This window comes from Cyclopterus lumpus, chromosome 3, assembly GCF_009769545.1.
Source record: "Cyclopterus lumpus isolate fCycLum1 chromosome 3, fCycLum1.pri, whole genome shotgun sequence".
Taxonomy (NCBI): Eukaryota; Metazoa; Chordata; class Actinopteri; order Perciformes; family Cyclopteridae; genus Cyclopterus; species Cyclopterus lumpus.
Genome location: NC_046968.1, coordinates 20,093,703 through 20,109,446, shown reverse-complemented (window position 1 = coordinate 20,109,446; position 15,744 = coordinate 20,093,703). Strand labels below are relative to the sequence as shown.

The 15,744-nt window shown below is 40.7% G+C and overlaps 1 protein-coding gene across 1 annotated transcript in view; it reads right to left on the bottom strand.

Moving 5' to 3' along the window:
- LOC117728716 (FERM domain-containing protein 5-like) overlaps positions 1–15,744 on the bottom strand; it is a 57,766-nt gene that overhangs the window by 15,618 nt on the left and 26,404 nt on the right. Inside the window, exons 2-4 of the mRNA XM_034529512.1 lie at positions 1,849–1,953; positions 945–987; positions 710–788 (exon numbers count right to left, since the gene is read on the bottom strand). Coding sequence (XP_034385403.1) covers positions 710–788; positions 945–987; positions 1,849–1,953 — 227 coding nt within the window. The remainder of the gene's footprint in view (positions 1–709; positions 789–944; positions 988–1,848; positions 1,954–15,744) is intronic.

The window sequence follows — 15,744 nt, the reverse complement described above, 5'->3', positions numbered from 1 at the left end:
CAGCATTTTTACACCCTGGTTATTACTTCCAAAAATAAAGTTGTATGGTGTGATTGTCCCTCGCTGACTGGTAATATGCCCCCTGAGTTGTATTTCTGTTTTATAGACATCACCTTTTCCACATTATTTTTGATACCACCAGTGAGCTCAAACAGACCCAACAGGTAACTGTTATGAACAAACAGATCTTTGATACCAGAGAAAAAAAAGGATGTTCTGATTGTCTGTGGAAAGAATTGTAAAAATATGTTGATGTATTTTACCTTTTTGATTTGGAAAACTGTGCCTAACCCCTAAAAATTGTCCATGTTTCACCACAGTGGCATCATGCAAGCTCTGATTTGTAGCATGAGATCATTTACTCCTCTGTAAATGTTGAGACAATTCACTAATAAAACAAGATTGTGATGCATGTATAAGTGCACAGAAGCCCCTTAGGACTTGCAAATGTAGTTGTGAGTGCAACACTGTTAAGAAGAGCAACGCTAAATCGGCGGAGTACACTTTTAAGACGTCGCTCAACCCTACTGCCATTCGTACAATTTGCTTGTATTACATGATTAGTGAACATGTCACACTTCTCACTTTTAAAACTCCATCAGTGGAAGACAAAGGGAGACAAGAGAGGCAAACATGTAAATGTTATTCCCTTCCATCGCTCAACACCTCAACCCCATCTGCAGCCCAACAAGCAATCTTGAAATCTTACCTGGTGATTTCCTCTTTTAGGGCAGCGGGATCCGGCGGGTAAAACTTGACACGCAAACACATGGTGAATGGAGGCTGGGCTGGGGAGAAAGACCAATATTTAAAATCTATATGTCATGTTTCTGATGTGGTTGACATGTTTGGTGTGTTCTTCTTTTTCTTTTATAATTAGCACATATTTTGAGGGTTTATTATTTAACCAACTAATTAACTAATTATAATTATTAAATACTTACATTTAATTTGTTTGGCAATTGACTTTGTAAACTCCAACCAATGCTGAAAGGGAGAGAAAGAGAGGTAAGGACCTCAGACGTCTGATTGTTCAGCATGAGGATGGAAGGCACAGTAGAATAACTCTCATCTCCTTGCCTTTATTTTATTTAGACCCCAACAACACAGTGAGATGATGACACGCTGACAATAATGGTGCACTGCAAAAATGTAAAACACAATGATGAATGTGAATGAACACCTGCGTTCACATTTTCATTGAATGTCTCTCAGATAAAATGCATAGAGAACGTGGATACCATATTCCAGCCCTGAAAGCATTTGTACTCCCATCCACAGTTCAAAAGTACAACGATTAACAAATATAATCAGTCCAAGCATTGCGAATTCAAGGACTATGTTAACCTCTGTGATTGATATTCATCTCAATCAGAGGTGGTTGGCCTCCCTGTGAGACTTAATTGATCTACAGACTCTAAAAAAGAAGAGATGGTCAAGACTGACTTGACTCGTTCTTATCCTTGCATCAGCTTCACAGGGTTTCTTTGAACCTTTTAGGATTTACAATTGAAGTGTCATCAGCATCAAATCCGAGTCTTGCCTGTTAAATACATTGCTGCATTACCTTTGACAACATAACAGGTTGTTCTACAAGATAAGGGATCTGCTCTGCAAACTTGGGTGAACTAGTTTTTAAGGGGACAAATTACTCCAAATCATTCCAGATAGTTCAGATTAAATGCCACGAATGAGAAGAGAGGACGATAGATAGAATGGACATGAAAGAAAGGAAGGAAGAAAGATGGGCAGATGGCAGAGGGAAGGAGATGAGACCATGTCACACATTTAACTGAATTTAATCCAACTGAAATGCAGTTGGGTTTATTATTACAAACACATATTTACCCTCTGCTTGTCTGGGTCAACATATCTAATACCAAAGTAGTCTTTCTCCAGCAGGTTGAGATGGTGGCAGATGAGGTCGAACAGGTACTGTCCCTTGGCATCCCGCTGAAAGAGAAATAATTTGGGAAAAGTCATGTAATGAACCCCATCAATGGCTCATACTGTTACTGTATGTTAACACGGCCCAGGTGGCGCAGCAAATGACATCACACATCTAAAACCAATATCAATAGTGTCACATCTTTGGAGCCCTTGAGAAGTCAAAACAGCCACCGGAAAGTGTTTTAATATGTAACTACCCTCAGGAGACATATATGAGGGCTATCAAATATTCATATTGAGGCAGCAGCCACCTGTGAAAGCTTTGAGAGATTTCTGCTGCACAAAAAGACCTGGAGAAACAGTGAGACAATGTGTGGGCAAACAACAGGCTGAAAAGGAGAGGAAGCCCCTGTCCTGCAATGCAGTGTGATAACCTGACACTTCCATATGTATGAATACTTTTTGTATCTTTTGTATCATTCAAGAACCTGGAAATGCAATGTTTATTTTAGAAAAACTAAGAAAATAGGCTGTTCAGCTCCCCAAGTTCAGAAGAAGAGAATAGTCTTGATCAGGTGAGACGTAGGAAAGGAAACAGCCCTGCTACCCTGGCAGTGTCAGCGGGGCCATTGCATAAAGCTGCGTCTGCCACCAAAAGACCCATTAAATACATATTTTAATCAAGTCTTTATTTAGATTTAATTGCAACAATAAGGATCAGGCAAACAAGGCTGCCACTGAATGCATAACAAAGCATGAGCCATTGGATCATTACGAACAAATTCAACTCTGCAGCCAAAACATATTTGAACATATTAAAGAAATAGGTTGCATGATAATTACAGCAAATATCATTAACAGCATCTCATTGGAAGCAAAGGGTAAGATGCGATGGTATGTTAAGATTGATGCCACCTTCAAGTTCCCTTATCTAGTTTACCTTGTCAGCGTTCTCCAAAACTATTGAAAGTTTACCATTTTGGGATGAATACTTATTAGCATATTTGACGAGAGTATAGATACGAGGAAAAATACCGCACTCATTCGAGAAACTCCCATAAACTACTGTGTAGTGCAGTGCAAGGCCACAGTAAACATGTGGATAGACGTTGTAAATTCAAACAAAAAGGTTGAGGAAAAACATCATAGTTGGGTTTAAAATATGTAACTTAACTCAGGTTTTGTCAATAAAACCAATGAAATAACATGAGTAAGGAAAACCTGTGACGAACATCACTAATAAAAACACACACATCTATACCTTGAATAGGGAAGGTAGAGCCGGAGTAGCACTCTAGTAGCACTTAAATGTCCCTTACCGATAGCACTTTGTTGTTTAGCACTTTAGTAGCACTTAAACGGCACGTACGGATAGTACTCTGTAGTTTAACGTTATTGAAGAAATTGTACTTGCTTGATTCTTGTTGTTCTGAGTTTGGACTCATGGTTTAATGCACTTATTGTAAGTCGCTTTGGATAAAAGCGTCAGCTAAATGACATGTAATGTAATGTAATGTAACTTTGGGAGTTGAACACCAGTCTAGAACACCAGGGTCTTGGTTGAAAGTCCTGCATTTTCTTCACCCGTCCACCTCCTCACCTCCTGGCTTGTGTGACTTATTTCAGTCTTTATACTACGTCATCGCACTCCCAGAGCACATTCTCTGGGTGTCTAATAACGACTCAGATGGGAATAAAAACAGGCTGTGTTATCCTGTACAAGCTATTCAGAGTAAATTTATGGTCAAGCTCAGCCCCTTTTGAAGCTTTAAAGAGCCCGTTAAAACCATCCCTTGTTAAGATGATATTCCCAACCATGTCACACGTACCTCTAAACTAAAGTCACTAATATTGACACAGACACAGATTTCTCCAACTGTGCTATGTCCACTTTCTAGCTGTCCTTCCTTCACTGGCAGAGGACGCAATAAAATATCCTCCAGTACCCTTCAAAGGAGACACTGCATTCACATAAGTGACACAGAACTGCACAGTCAGAAAGTCAACGGCGGTTATACGAGAAACGGAAGAGGAAAAGAGAAGAGAAAGACAAAACCAAATGAAGAGAGGGAGAACACCGAGGAGGGGAGAGAGAGAACAAGCCAGGCCAGTTGACAGTGATTAATCTGTCTCAATGCAGCATGCCACAGCACGGCAATCAAGAAGAGAGGACGGGAGAACATTGAAGGCGTCATGTATGAACCATTTACGATCCCTCATGAGACATATCATTTACGACAATGTGAGAATCTATCTGCTGACGCCTCTTCCCACTTCTGTTGATCAAATGGCAGAACAAACAGCCTCCAGGTTGCATGCTGCTTAAAGAGAAAAAAAACGTCAACTCTTAACAGTATGTTGATGTCCAGTCAGCGTTGATGGTACATGCATTCAGTTTAAAGAGCTACATTGTTCAGATGCTTATTATATTGACAGAGAAAGCTGAGTTCTCCTGCTCACGGAACATGCAGTGCCTACATGTACAAGGATGCATTGCAGCAGAGCCTCTGACGCCGGAGGGTGCTCACCCACAACAGCCTCTTGCACGGCGAATGCAGCCACAGCCCATTTCTTCTACCATAGAATAAATACGGCTGACTATCAGAGTCAACCATAACACTGTGAAATGTATCCTGGTCCATAACACGGTCTGCAATCATGTTATGCAATTTTCCCTGCTGGAAATATAGCTTGTTTGCAATATCAGAAAAAGGGGAAGTTGTTTGTGAGAGGCACCTTGAAAGCAACTCCCTGGCTACCCAGAAGCAGAGACTAGAAATCCCTAGCTTAAAAAGCAGACTGTAGTTCTCCTGGCCTCCAAATATGTCACTGTCACTTGAAATGACAGCGCTGGATTCAGGAAGAACAGATTTTGTAGCTGCCAAAGTCAGCTTTCTCTGTTATTAAACCATGCACTGAGGAATTTATTGCTTTAATTGACATTACATTTCAGCCACTGACTGAAGACTGACATTTATAAGGCAGATTCATAACATTCAAATATTTTCTCTCAGGTTGAAACATTTTCCACAAGCACCAGCGAGTTTGTTTTGCTGTCTGAGCACAGTCTTGTTGACAACATCCCACACAATCACACTGTATCTGCTTGTGTCCAGCACTTCATTGAACGGTATAGTACATCACCCATATTTAATAAAATATTGAAGTCCAAGATGTGACTAAAATTACATAAATATATTTGTAGAAAATGTCATGTATAAATGATATGATGATCCTGAACAGATCTTTATATTACATTGAAGCATCAAGGAGGTACATGCATGACTTAAGTCAACCCACAACAAAGCATAACCCAACCAAACTGATGTTCATGGTCTACTTGTGTCAAGCTTAGCACTTGCCAGACCTTTCCCAGGATGCACCAGGCTGACCCCTCCATCTCCTCTGTCAGTGTGTCTGTATGTCACTGTCACCACTTACACCTGACTCTCCAGGACAGGCCTAGCTGACTTGCCCAGCCAGCAAAAATAGAAACACGCACTTCAATGTGCAGTCGTGCACAAGGAGTCCCCATCTTTCTTGCTCTATAATAAATGTCTTTGGCACACCTGTGAAACCTCTAGAGCATGTACCTTCCAGTCCCTCCATCTGCTGTGCCACCGTAGTGAAAACTACAGCAATGCCCAAAAACAACAAACTTCCAAATTAACCGGCAGTAACATTTGCCGGTTTCCTGCGCACCAGTGTTTGAAAACCCCATGCATAAGTGTGTGTGTGTGTGTGTGTGTGTGTGCGTGTGTGTGTTGTGTTGTGTGTGTGCGTGAGGCTCCTGATGATCCACATCCAAGTTCGTAGTTATGAAACAACAAACAACAGAGAAGCGGTGTGATTCATCTCAGTCCAACACTTCAGCAAATAGATGAAAAGGAAAATTAATGAAGAATTCTGAACTCCTTGGCGAAAATGTCCTCACTCACAAAAACAGTGTAAGCACACACACCCTCTACAATGGATTTATCAGATGTTACTACTGATTACAATGAGTGCAGCGCAGGGTAATCCATTGTCCCTTGTAATTTACCTGACTCTGCACTCTGATGCAGTTTGGTAACGATGAGATCGAGCGCACTCTAAGTTCTCCGCGCGCTCCTGTCTGGCTCGACTGAACAGCGTTAGAAAGAAGCAGCAGTCTCTCTCTCTCTTGCCTATAGGCAGCTGAGCAGACACTTCTAATGTACACGTGGTGTTGTGTTGCATACTGATGAGACACAATGAACTTCAGTCAGCTGACCGGGGCTCCGCCAGGACACAAAGGCAGAAACATTATGGATCTGAAGTTATGTGTTCTTAACATCCTTATGAGATTTAAAACCCAGAGCCATGCTGCACGTACACTGGTGCCTGCAGAGAGGAAATACTATATGTTGCTGTATTTTAGTAGTTTTATGTTTTAGAGTAGATACACTGCAGCTCTTTTATGTGGTTTGTGGTCATGATTTCAGTGTGGGAATTGATTTCCTCCCAGACTTTCTCTCCCGTAGGTTGTTATTGCTCTGGGGGAAATAATTAGAATCCATGCTATCCAAGGATTAAAACCCTTTTATTGCCAAAACATCAGGGAATAAAGTATCCTGCTATTGAGATAAATGGCTATACAGTGAGAATTTATACAACAGGCTATGCCGCGGGAGGATTTTAGTTTTATAAAAATGATTTATAATACACCCTATTGTGCAAATCTATAAAACTGTAACAACTCATAAATGTAATTATCTAATCCATCACTAGGTGTTTTGCATAAAACTCGACATTTTAGAAAAGCAAGTGTTAGAGTTTTGTGATAATAGCTGGATGTTAAAGTCAGCGCTCAAATGAATGTGGACTCAATTTTGAGATTAATCTACAGTTTGGTTATTGGTCCAATGTACACTTTTAAAAAGACGGAGAGTCAAGGTTTTCATGTGATGGCTGAGTTTGTATTGGTCTTTAAAGTCAGCTTAATTGAGTTGAGTTTTCATCAGTCACGCAACATTATATTTCATAGTAAAGAAAGCATGGCTTGAACATTGGCTGCTATCATCTCGTCGCATCACGTAGCAGAGATATGTACTTGTTAATGAGCTGAAGGTTTTCTTTCGGGTTCATTTGAATGTGTCTGTTCTGACAGTCGCTGACAGATTTCAGTACAAAACAAAATAGATGAATAGACATGAATATCTGTTCATTTCCTGCATGTAATGTACCAACTGCACTGTTTTCATGCTTCGTGAAGACTCAAATATCTAGATGTAGGTCTCTCTTAAGCCAGTAAATGAGGTCCTTATTCAACCATAGATTTTTTTCCATTACATGCCAATTGATGCACTGCATGTAAGATTAATTAGGGTTAGATCTGTGATATTTGCCACAACATATTTACAGTAGTTGTGATAAACTGACTTTCCAGAGTAATTAAACCCCATTCATTACCAGCTTTCCAAACTCAACCAGAGCACAGCTTCCTCAGCTGTACAGCAAGTGAAGAGGATCAAGCTTTCTTCTTCTATGAGCCATAAAAGGATTCATATTGTGTTATACTGGGACGTGTATTGTATTGTATTTGTCAATACACATCATGAACTGTGATGTAAATATGAACCAAGGAAATAGGTGATGTGTAAGTGATGTTTATGGCACAGCGTTATGCTGGGAGCGAGCTGGGCTCATGATTGTCCTGTAAACTTCCTTCTAGTTCATGAGGAAGTCATTAAAGTCTGGTATTTAATTTCACTGGTCAAGACAAATGACTGGCCTGGAGGCCCTTTATTCTAGGTTTATGTATGTTGTCTAGTTGTGTATGAAATCCAGCAGGCTTGGACATGTTTACAGACTTACAGGCACTGTACAGACTTACTGACAGGCACTGAAGCTTTGAGACTCGGTGTGGGAAGAGAACTTTCCTTTGAGGCAGGGTTTGACCAGACCAGAGGTCTTGGTAGATGGAAGGAAACCGGAAGAGTCATACGAGTTTGCTCATACAGTCTACACGTGTTGTGGACTTAGTAAAGGTCACAAAGCAGATATTATCCATTGAGGAGCAGTTATTGACTGCCACTGCTACGAGCCACGAAGGGCTTGTAATCAGTTTGGAATCAGATTATCGTCAAATGCGTTCTTAGTGGGTGTTGCACCTGAGTCAGTACCGGAGTCAGTATAAAGTTGTGTGCACCTTCCACATCAGCCACTGGAATAGAAATGACCGAGCTTTTGAGGGCGAGGGTAGCACCAAAGTTGTGGAATATTCTGACTGCACCCCTACGGCTCGCTGATTCTGTGATAATCAACTCAAGACATACCTGTTTACACTGGCGTTAGTGTAAAATTCACACTCTATGGCCTGCTTTTAATCTGTTTTTATTGTGTATTTTACTGTGCCTTCTTAAATATGTCTCTTGGCCCCTTGTATGGTCTTATTGTGTTCATTTAGTTTTCTAGTCCTGTCAAGCACTTTGTGACTTCCATCTGTAAAAAGTGCTATATAAATACATTTTACTTACTTACACACATGCCCATATCCATGTATTTAATATGTTTCTTTTGAGAAATGTGATTTTATATTAATGATATAGGGTGCAATGGCCAGCCGTTATATTAGCCACAGTGACTCATGGGTAAATGAGATTAGTGCAGGCCTGTCAGTGGGAGAGGAAAGTATTAAACAAGCAGAGGCCAGTAAGTGCTTTATGTAAGCACGCATAGCTTCTCATCATAGCGATAATAAAAGTGATAAACGGGGAGATGGAAATAACCGAGACTGGGGCCAAATGATCACGGCCCTTAGTGGAGCGGCAGCACGCCGCTTTCTGGGCCTGGACAAGCCCTTGCGTCAGATTAATTATTGAGAGGGGTTTCCATATCAGCTTGGGAAACACCACATCAATAAATAATGGTGTCATTTTAAACTAGAGGATGGAAATTGCAACAACTAAGCAAATGGTCCCTGAAATGTTTCTGCTTTGTACGGTAGTGTCGAACACCGCTGCTCAACAGTGTTTTCTTTTAGTTTAGTATTTACATACAGCTCTGAGCTCCTGGCTAGTAGGTTTTTAAGTTGCAGAATGCTTTTTGGTGGTCCTAAACAACGCCCGCTTCTTTGGGGCTAATCTGCAGCGTTGATAGTTGGCATCAGCGCCTTCACTGCATGATCTTTATGCTGATTTTTTGGCTGCCTCCGAGGCTGCGAGCAGCAAAGCTTGTAAATGGCTTACTATAATCTGATGATATGGTAATGTGTAGGCTACTCTCCATACACTGGAGAGCAGGCACAGAAGTGGAAGACCGTAGCGGAGGCTCCTGTCAAGTCAGCCACTGAATAGTGGTCGAGGATTTCCACTCAAAATGCCTTCTTAGACAATCTAATAAAAGTAATAGGTGTGTTATATTTGGCCACAATTTGCAGACAAGTCAATCATTATTCAGTGTTATGCAGGTATGTTGTGCACACATTTTGCTTTACTTCAAGGGAATGAACAGAAGGTATAACTTGGTGATGAATAGTAGTACCATGGATTTAAATAATCTGGTGATGTGCACAACAGGCTGGTTCCAATGGGTCTCTCTCAGTATTTATATAGAAGAGCTGAAATGAATGAACACATTTGCAGAAGAAGAAGAAGTTTGTATTTTAGCCATTTCAATTTATTATTGAGTTCTATTATTTTTTTAAAACATAGAAATAAAACCTGTCGTACTGGTTATTCTCAGAGGATGACTCATACCGCTGCTGATAGCATGTATGTAAATTCCAAGAAACTGTATGAGATTGGATCTTTTTTTGCTGCACAGCCATTACTTTACATTTGGCTGCATGCTGGGGATACATTCTTGCTTGCATAGCACAGTGGCACTTATTCAAATTGCTCAGGATATCTTATTTATTAACCTCAACATAACTCAGGAAACAACTGAGTAAAAATAAAGGTGTGAGAAAGTGTGTTTTATGTGCCTGGGCCACTGTAATTGCTTTCACATTTTGATTTGACTTTCAAGTGAAGTACTTTGACTCTTCTTGAGGCAGAACTAAAAAGCTTAAACATTTTAATGAAACATGTCTTCAAACTTTAGACTGCAGTGAAAGTTGTGCAACAAACTACTACTTTAAACCGTTCTGTTTTTCTAACTTAACCATTCAGTCCTCTCGCAGACAAGCGCATTGTCGACATGAAGAGTCCCCCTTTGGAAAAATAACTCTTCAAACAAAAGACTATTCAGTGTAAACACCTCTACGTAGCGCCTTTTAAAGTTTCACTCTATAGCTGCAAGACAGAAAGACAGCGATCCTCTTAAAAAGCTGTTCTCTATCAGCAGGCTGCCATCTTATTGCCCTTGGTCTCAGCAATACCAGGGCTGCGTTCACAATCAGTGCTCAGTTGTGTAAATCCTTTCTCATTTAGACAGCGATTCAGGCTCCCAGGGGCTCCATTAAAGAGATGCCACAGCGGAAGAAGTGGCCCTGAGTGCAAGAGTATAAGGGCAACCACACTTCGAGTGCTCACCACGGCTTTAACGCGATAACTGGAGAGGAAGGCTTGTGAAGAGGAAAGAAGAAGAGAAAGCGGCATTGTACGGAAAATAACCCAATAAGAGAAGGTAAGTGGAAGAGGGAAATTATAGAGGAAAGGTGAACTAATAATAATAATAATAATACATTTATTTATATAGCACCTTAAAAACAGGGTTTACAAAGTGCTCTACATAGAAGCAAGGTAAAAACATAACATCAATACAAGTAAACATGTCAGAAAATACATGAGGCAAAGGAGACAATGCCATATAGGCAATGAACACAATAGAGAAATAGAAAATTAAAAATACAAAATAAAGCAGAACAGACAAACTAAAATAGGGGAACCAAAGAACTGCATAAAAGGACGACATCTTGGAGTGTACCAGTCCGGTTTTGGGGAGTGGAGTCAGCAGGAAGAGTAGAGGGTGCTGGGGGAGCTGTAACAGTTCCTAATTTCATTGCCACCATCTCGCTCTTGGGGACTGTTGTTGTGATGACGAGCCTGCAGCGATGCGCCTCGGCCGACCAGAGGGAGGGATGGAAAGCGTTGGAGCGATCAAGCCAGGAGCAAACAAACTCTTTGAGCGCCCCGATGGCCGAGACGAACGGAGGAGCAGAGAAGCCGTTGAGCCGAGGAGCTGCGAGGTGGAACACTGTAGAACCATGCCAGCCGGGGAGGATGCAATCGCCAACCACGGACCCGGACCAACCGGAGCACTAGGACGCTGAGAGGCGACCAGCCTCAGAGCAACAGCATGGAGCAGGGAGTCGGCCCGGCTCGCCGGCAGCCGCCGGCCAGCAAGAGACCGTCAGCCAGCCAGCAAGAGACTGTCGGCTAGCCAGCCAACACCAGTTGTCCAGGATTGTCCAGACGGCCAGCTGTGGGAGAGCATCCAGCAGGGAGTCGGCTGGCTCGTTGGTAGCCGCCGGCCAGCAAGAGACTAGCCAGCCAACGCCAGTTGACCAGATCGCAGTGGTGGAGAGCAGGAGCCAACGGCAATCACAAAATAAAAATAATCCAAGATTTGCAGAATAATTAAGAATGGCTACACTGTTAAATAAAATTAAAAATAATTTAAATGAATGTTAAATGAAAAAAAACAAATAAAAACAGTCCTAGTAATAATAAAGTAGAAGAGAGAGCAACAGTACAAAAGAAAGACAACAGTCACAAAGTGTCTTGTTGTCCCAGTTGAGAAGTCTCTCAGGCTTTTGTGCAGGAAAAGGGCACTGATGTGCGTGACAAAAAAAGAAGCCAACCCACTGAGCACTTGTTTCTCTCCGTCCTTCCTTTAACCCTGCAGCTCCAGGGACTGAGCAGTGCACTTACATACAAGTCCTTGCAGAGTCTTAAAGCTTATAACTCGGGCAATGTTCGATCTGGACCCCAAATTCTAAATTCTTTAAACCTGGATTTTTTCCATATTTTTTTCTCCATTTGCCAGATATTTCTTGCTTCGGGTGCTTTGTGGTGGATGTAAACAAAACATGGGCTCTTACAACATAAACAATTGCAGTCATATCTAACTGTAGGCCATTTGGGCAGCAAGAAGCTTAGTCGTGTGTACTGTCCTGACTAATCATCAATATCAGGATGTAAGCGAACATAAAGTTTGCTTGCTCGTGTAGCTGTTGGAAGAATAAGACTAAGCTAAGATCTAGGCTCACTATAAGGTAAACAAAAATAAAAAGTGTATGGCCTACATCAATGGCCATGAAATACCCAACAAACCAGGAGGGAACTTTCAAAGTCAAATGGGAGTGGCAGCTGAATGCTTTGCTCTCTTAGACAACGGTAAAAGCTGGTGCCTTGAATTTAAATTTAACTGGATACCAAAGCGGATTATTAAAAAAATACACAACTTTGAGAGAAATCTAAAGAGGGTTTTTAGCTACTACTACTAAAAAAAAAAAAGAAGCGGTAACAGGTATATATACAGTTGAGTTTAATTATTAGAATTTGAATATTTACTTTGTAAAATATTGTAAATATTGTTTACAGATATTAACGTAAATATTTCTTATTGCATTCATCAGTCTGCTGGCATCAAGAGCAGGAAAGGTTCTCGTATATCAAAGATGAAACAGTGAAGTCTCAGGCCTCAAGAAATTAATGATGGATGATTTTTGTCACATTAAACTATTACTGTCCTTCTGAAATGAGCCTTTAAGAAATGAGGGGACACTCTAAATTGGATTCACTAAACTGTGCCATAAATCTGGGAACATTGCTCCTGATCACAGGAGACATTCTGCAAATAGAAATGTAATGTGCTCTACGCTTTCATTTATAGTCTGAGGTATTCGGCATGGAAACCTTACTTTAGTCTCGGAGCTTAGTTAGACATACAAACTAAACCAGCACTTCCTGTTGGCTGGTGGAATCCAGTAGAATAACATCATACCATATTTTGGCATGAGATTAATCAGTGAGTTAACCAACAAAGAAGGAAAGAATATGCAACAAAAAGACACATCTTTATTCTGTAGTTTGTAAAAACAAAAACAAACAAAATTGTATTTATCTTCAGAAGACCTTGGCAGGACTCTAAGCAGTGCCTTAGGGCAGGACTGTAACAGGAGGCGTGGCCGCTGTGATACAGCAGGACAGCGGTTTGTTCTGTAAGAGGTGCAAACAGCCGATACTGATGCCCTGATCGAGCAGACAGCAGGTCAAACGTGTTACTGATCATGGTCCATGATAGAAGGAGGCGCCCTGCATCTGCTGCGCAAGCATCCAGACAAGGATTCGGAAGGACGCTGTTGTGTTTCAGAGCTTACACACATACGCGCAGGCGCACGTACACACACACACACACACACACACACACACACAAAAACAAGTTTTTATCAATATCTTATTTCATCAAAGTACCAGATTGTGCGCACAGGCAGGACCGACATGCTCTCAGACGATGTAGAGGCAATGTATCCACAACACACAAAGGTTTTTTTTCATTATCTTTCCTCATACTCCCCAGAATTCAACATGAGCACACTTGTGTATTGAATGAATGGGTTTATTTTCCTTTGAGGACAATGTGACCGTCAGTGCGCTGTCACAATAGTCAGGATGCTTCCAGAATGGTTTTGTGAATAGAAAACTGAGCCAGAGCAGCAGTGAAACAGCTTCCCTCCTGTACCGATCTGTGATAACGGGAGCTGGATATACCACTGAGGCGAGCAGGGATACCTGAGAAAAATCAAAGTGCTTCTTTTATAGTAAGAGAAGAAAGGAGCTACCTCAGCAACATCACAGCTGATCTTAACATCCAGGATGCTATACCTCAAATAGAGCACAATAAGCTTGTACAAAAAGAGAATACCCCTTTGTTGTTGAAGCAACTTGACACCAGCTGAACTCCCGCTGAGCCGCCTGAGGCATCTCCCTTACAGTTAAGGTCATTGTCGTGGGTGGATGTGATGAGCGAAAGGGCCGAGAATGGTGCATTATGTCTTGAATCCATCATTCTTCCTTCAAAAAGACAAACTGTGTGAAATGTCGGCTGCTTATATGAGTGTTATTTTAATGTGTATGCCTCAAAAGTGTGCATGCGTCTTGCAGAGGCTCTGGCCTCCGCATATACACTCCTTCAAAGATCATGTGGTTTATAAAGACAAATGCCAAATACTGAAAACAGTTCAAACAAGCCTTATTTCAAGGCATTGGGCTCTACTTCCCATCCTGTTTGCTATATTTAAAGACCACGTGTGTGAGATGTAATGGCATCAAGCGGTGCATGGGACCACTGTGGGTCAGTGATTAGCAGTACCTTCTTTCAATCAGGGGGTTGGCGGTTCATTCCCCGCCCTAGTTGTGTCCTTGAGCAAGCAACTTAATCCTGAATTGTTCCCTCTAGCTGTGTCTACGGTGTATTCATGTAACAAATGTCTGCTAAATGTAATGTAATATGTGGCAGATTTTAACCAACTAAATACTCCTCTGCTCACCCCTCCCTTTCCACATATGTTCAGGTAGGGATAGTTACCTTTAGGAATGTATGCAACTAGAGCTACTCTTATCAATACTCTGCTTTTATACATGAATACATATTTGCTTTTAAAAACATATACAGATTTTTAAAAACAAATACATTCGAAACAGGATTAAGAATATATTTAAAATATATCTAAATATTGTTTTCTAGAGCAGCAACAGTTATGTTTACAACAACAAAGTCACTATAAAAAGTAATACATATTTTACTGGAAACAAATGTAAAATGATAATAAAATAAAGTATTTAAAGAATGAAGAACACAGACTAACGTCAGTATCAGCCATTCCTCATGGTCTCTGTCTTCTGCCCTTTTCCTGTCTGCAGACATGTTTACAAAAATCTTAGCCTATCTGCTCACGCTTTGTGTGTGTGCGTGTTTGTGTCTATGTGTGTGTAGTTGGAGTAGCTCAGCCCAACAGAGAGAGCAGGGCAAATGTGCACTGCAGTGTGATAATAAATAAAGTCAAAACGTTAAAAAAGTACTAATAAAAGCATCAGTAACATCGAGGCTCATTAATACTCCAGTAATCTCATACCGGGGCCCGTTTAATACTGGGTTTCGGAACTCATCCTTACCTTTAGATGATGTAAAATGCAAATGGCTCATGGCAGAGCCAGTTTCCGTTGTGGGCTGCTGTAGAAACATGGTGGTGCAACATGGCGGACTTAGAGGAAGACGACCCGGTCCAGAGGAAGATATAAATGGCTTTTTCTAAGCTAACGAAAAACGCTATGATTCTTAGTGTCAGGTGATTTATACACTGAATAAAACAGAGTTATGAATATTGTATTCCATTGCTGCTAATTAATCTCCCTAAATGTCACACACTGTTTTAAGTTTACTTTGAATCCCTTTTATTAATTACACCTTAAGGGAAAGAAAATAATAACTTCATATGTTAACTAATTTAATTTACATATTTGCATAAACTGTCCATTGTGGAGCCAAATTAACTAATATGTATTCTGTTGAATCTCAACATTCTTGGATACTCATTCCCACAGAGTTATATATCGATTATTTCTACAATCTAAATGCCTGCTGGGAGAAATGTTCTTAGATGCATAATTGCCCACACACTTTAGTTATTTACACATTTACCCACAGAGAAAATGGACATTTGGACAACAAACCATTTATATTGCTAGCAAACCATCTCTATCTGAACATATTTAATTACAATAGAAATGGCAGTAACAGATGGCCTAGTCATGAGCAGTAGTTTTATACAGTAAGTTGAAGATGTTTACTGATTAGAAGATTTAAAAATGGTCATTGTCCAGAACTTAATATTGTGCATATGTAAGTGCTTTTATTCCCAAAAGAATATATTTATATCAACTTTCT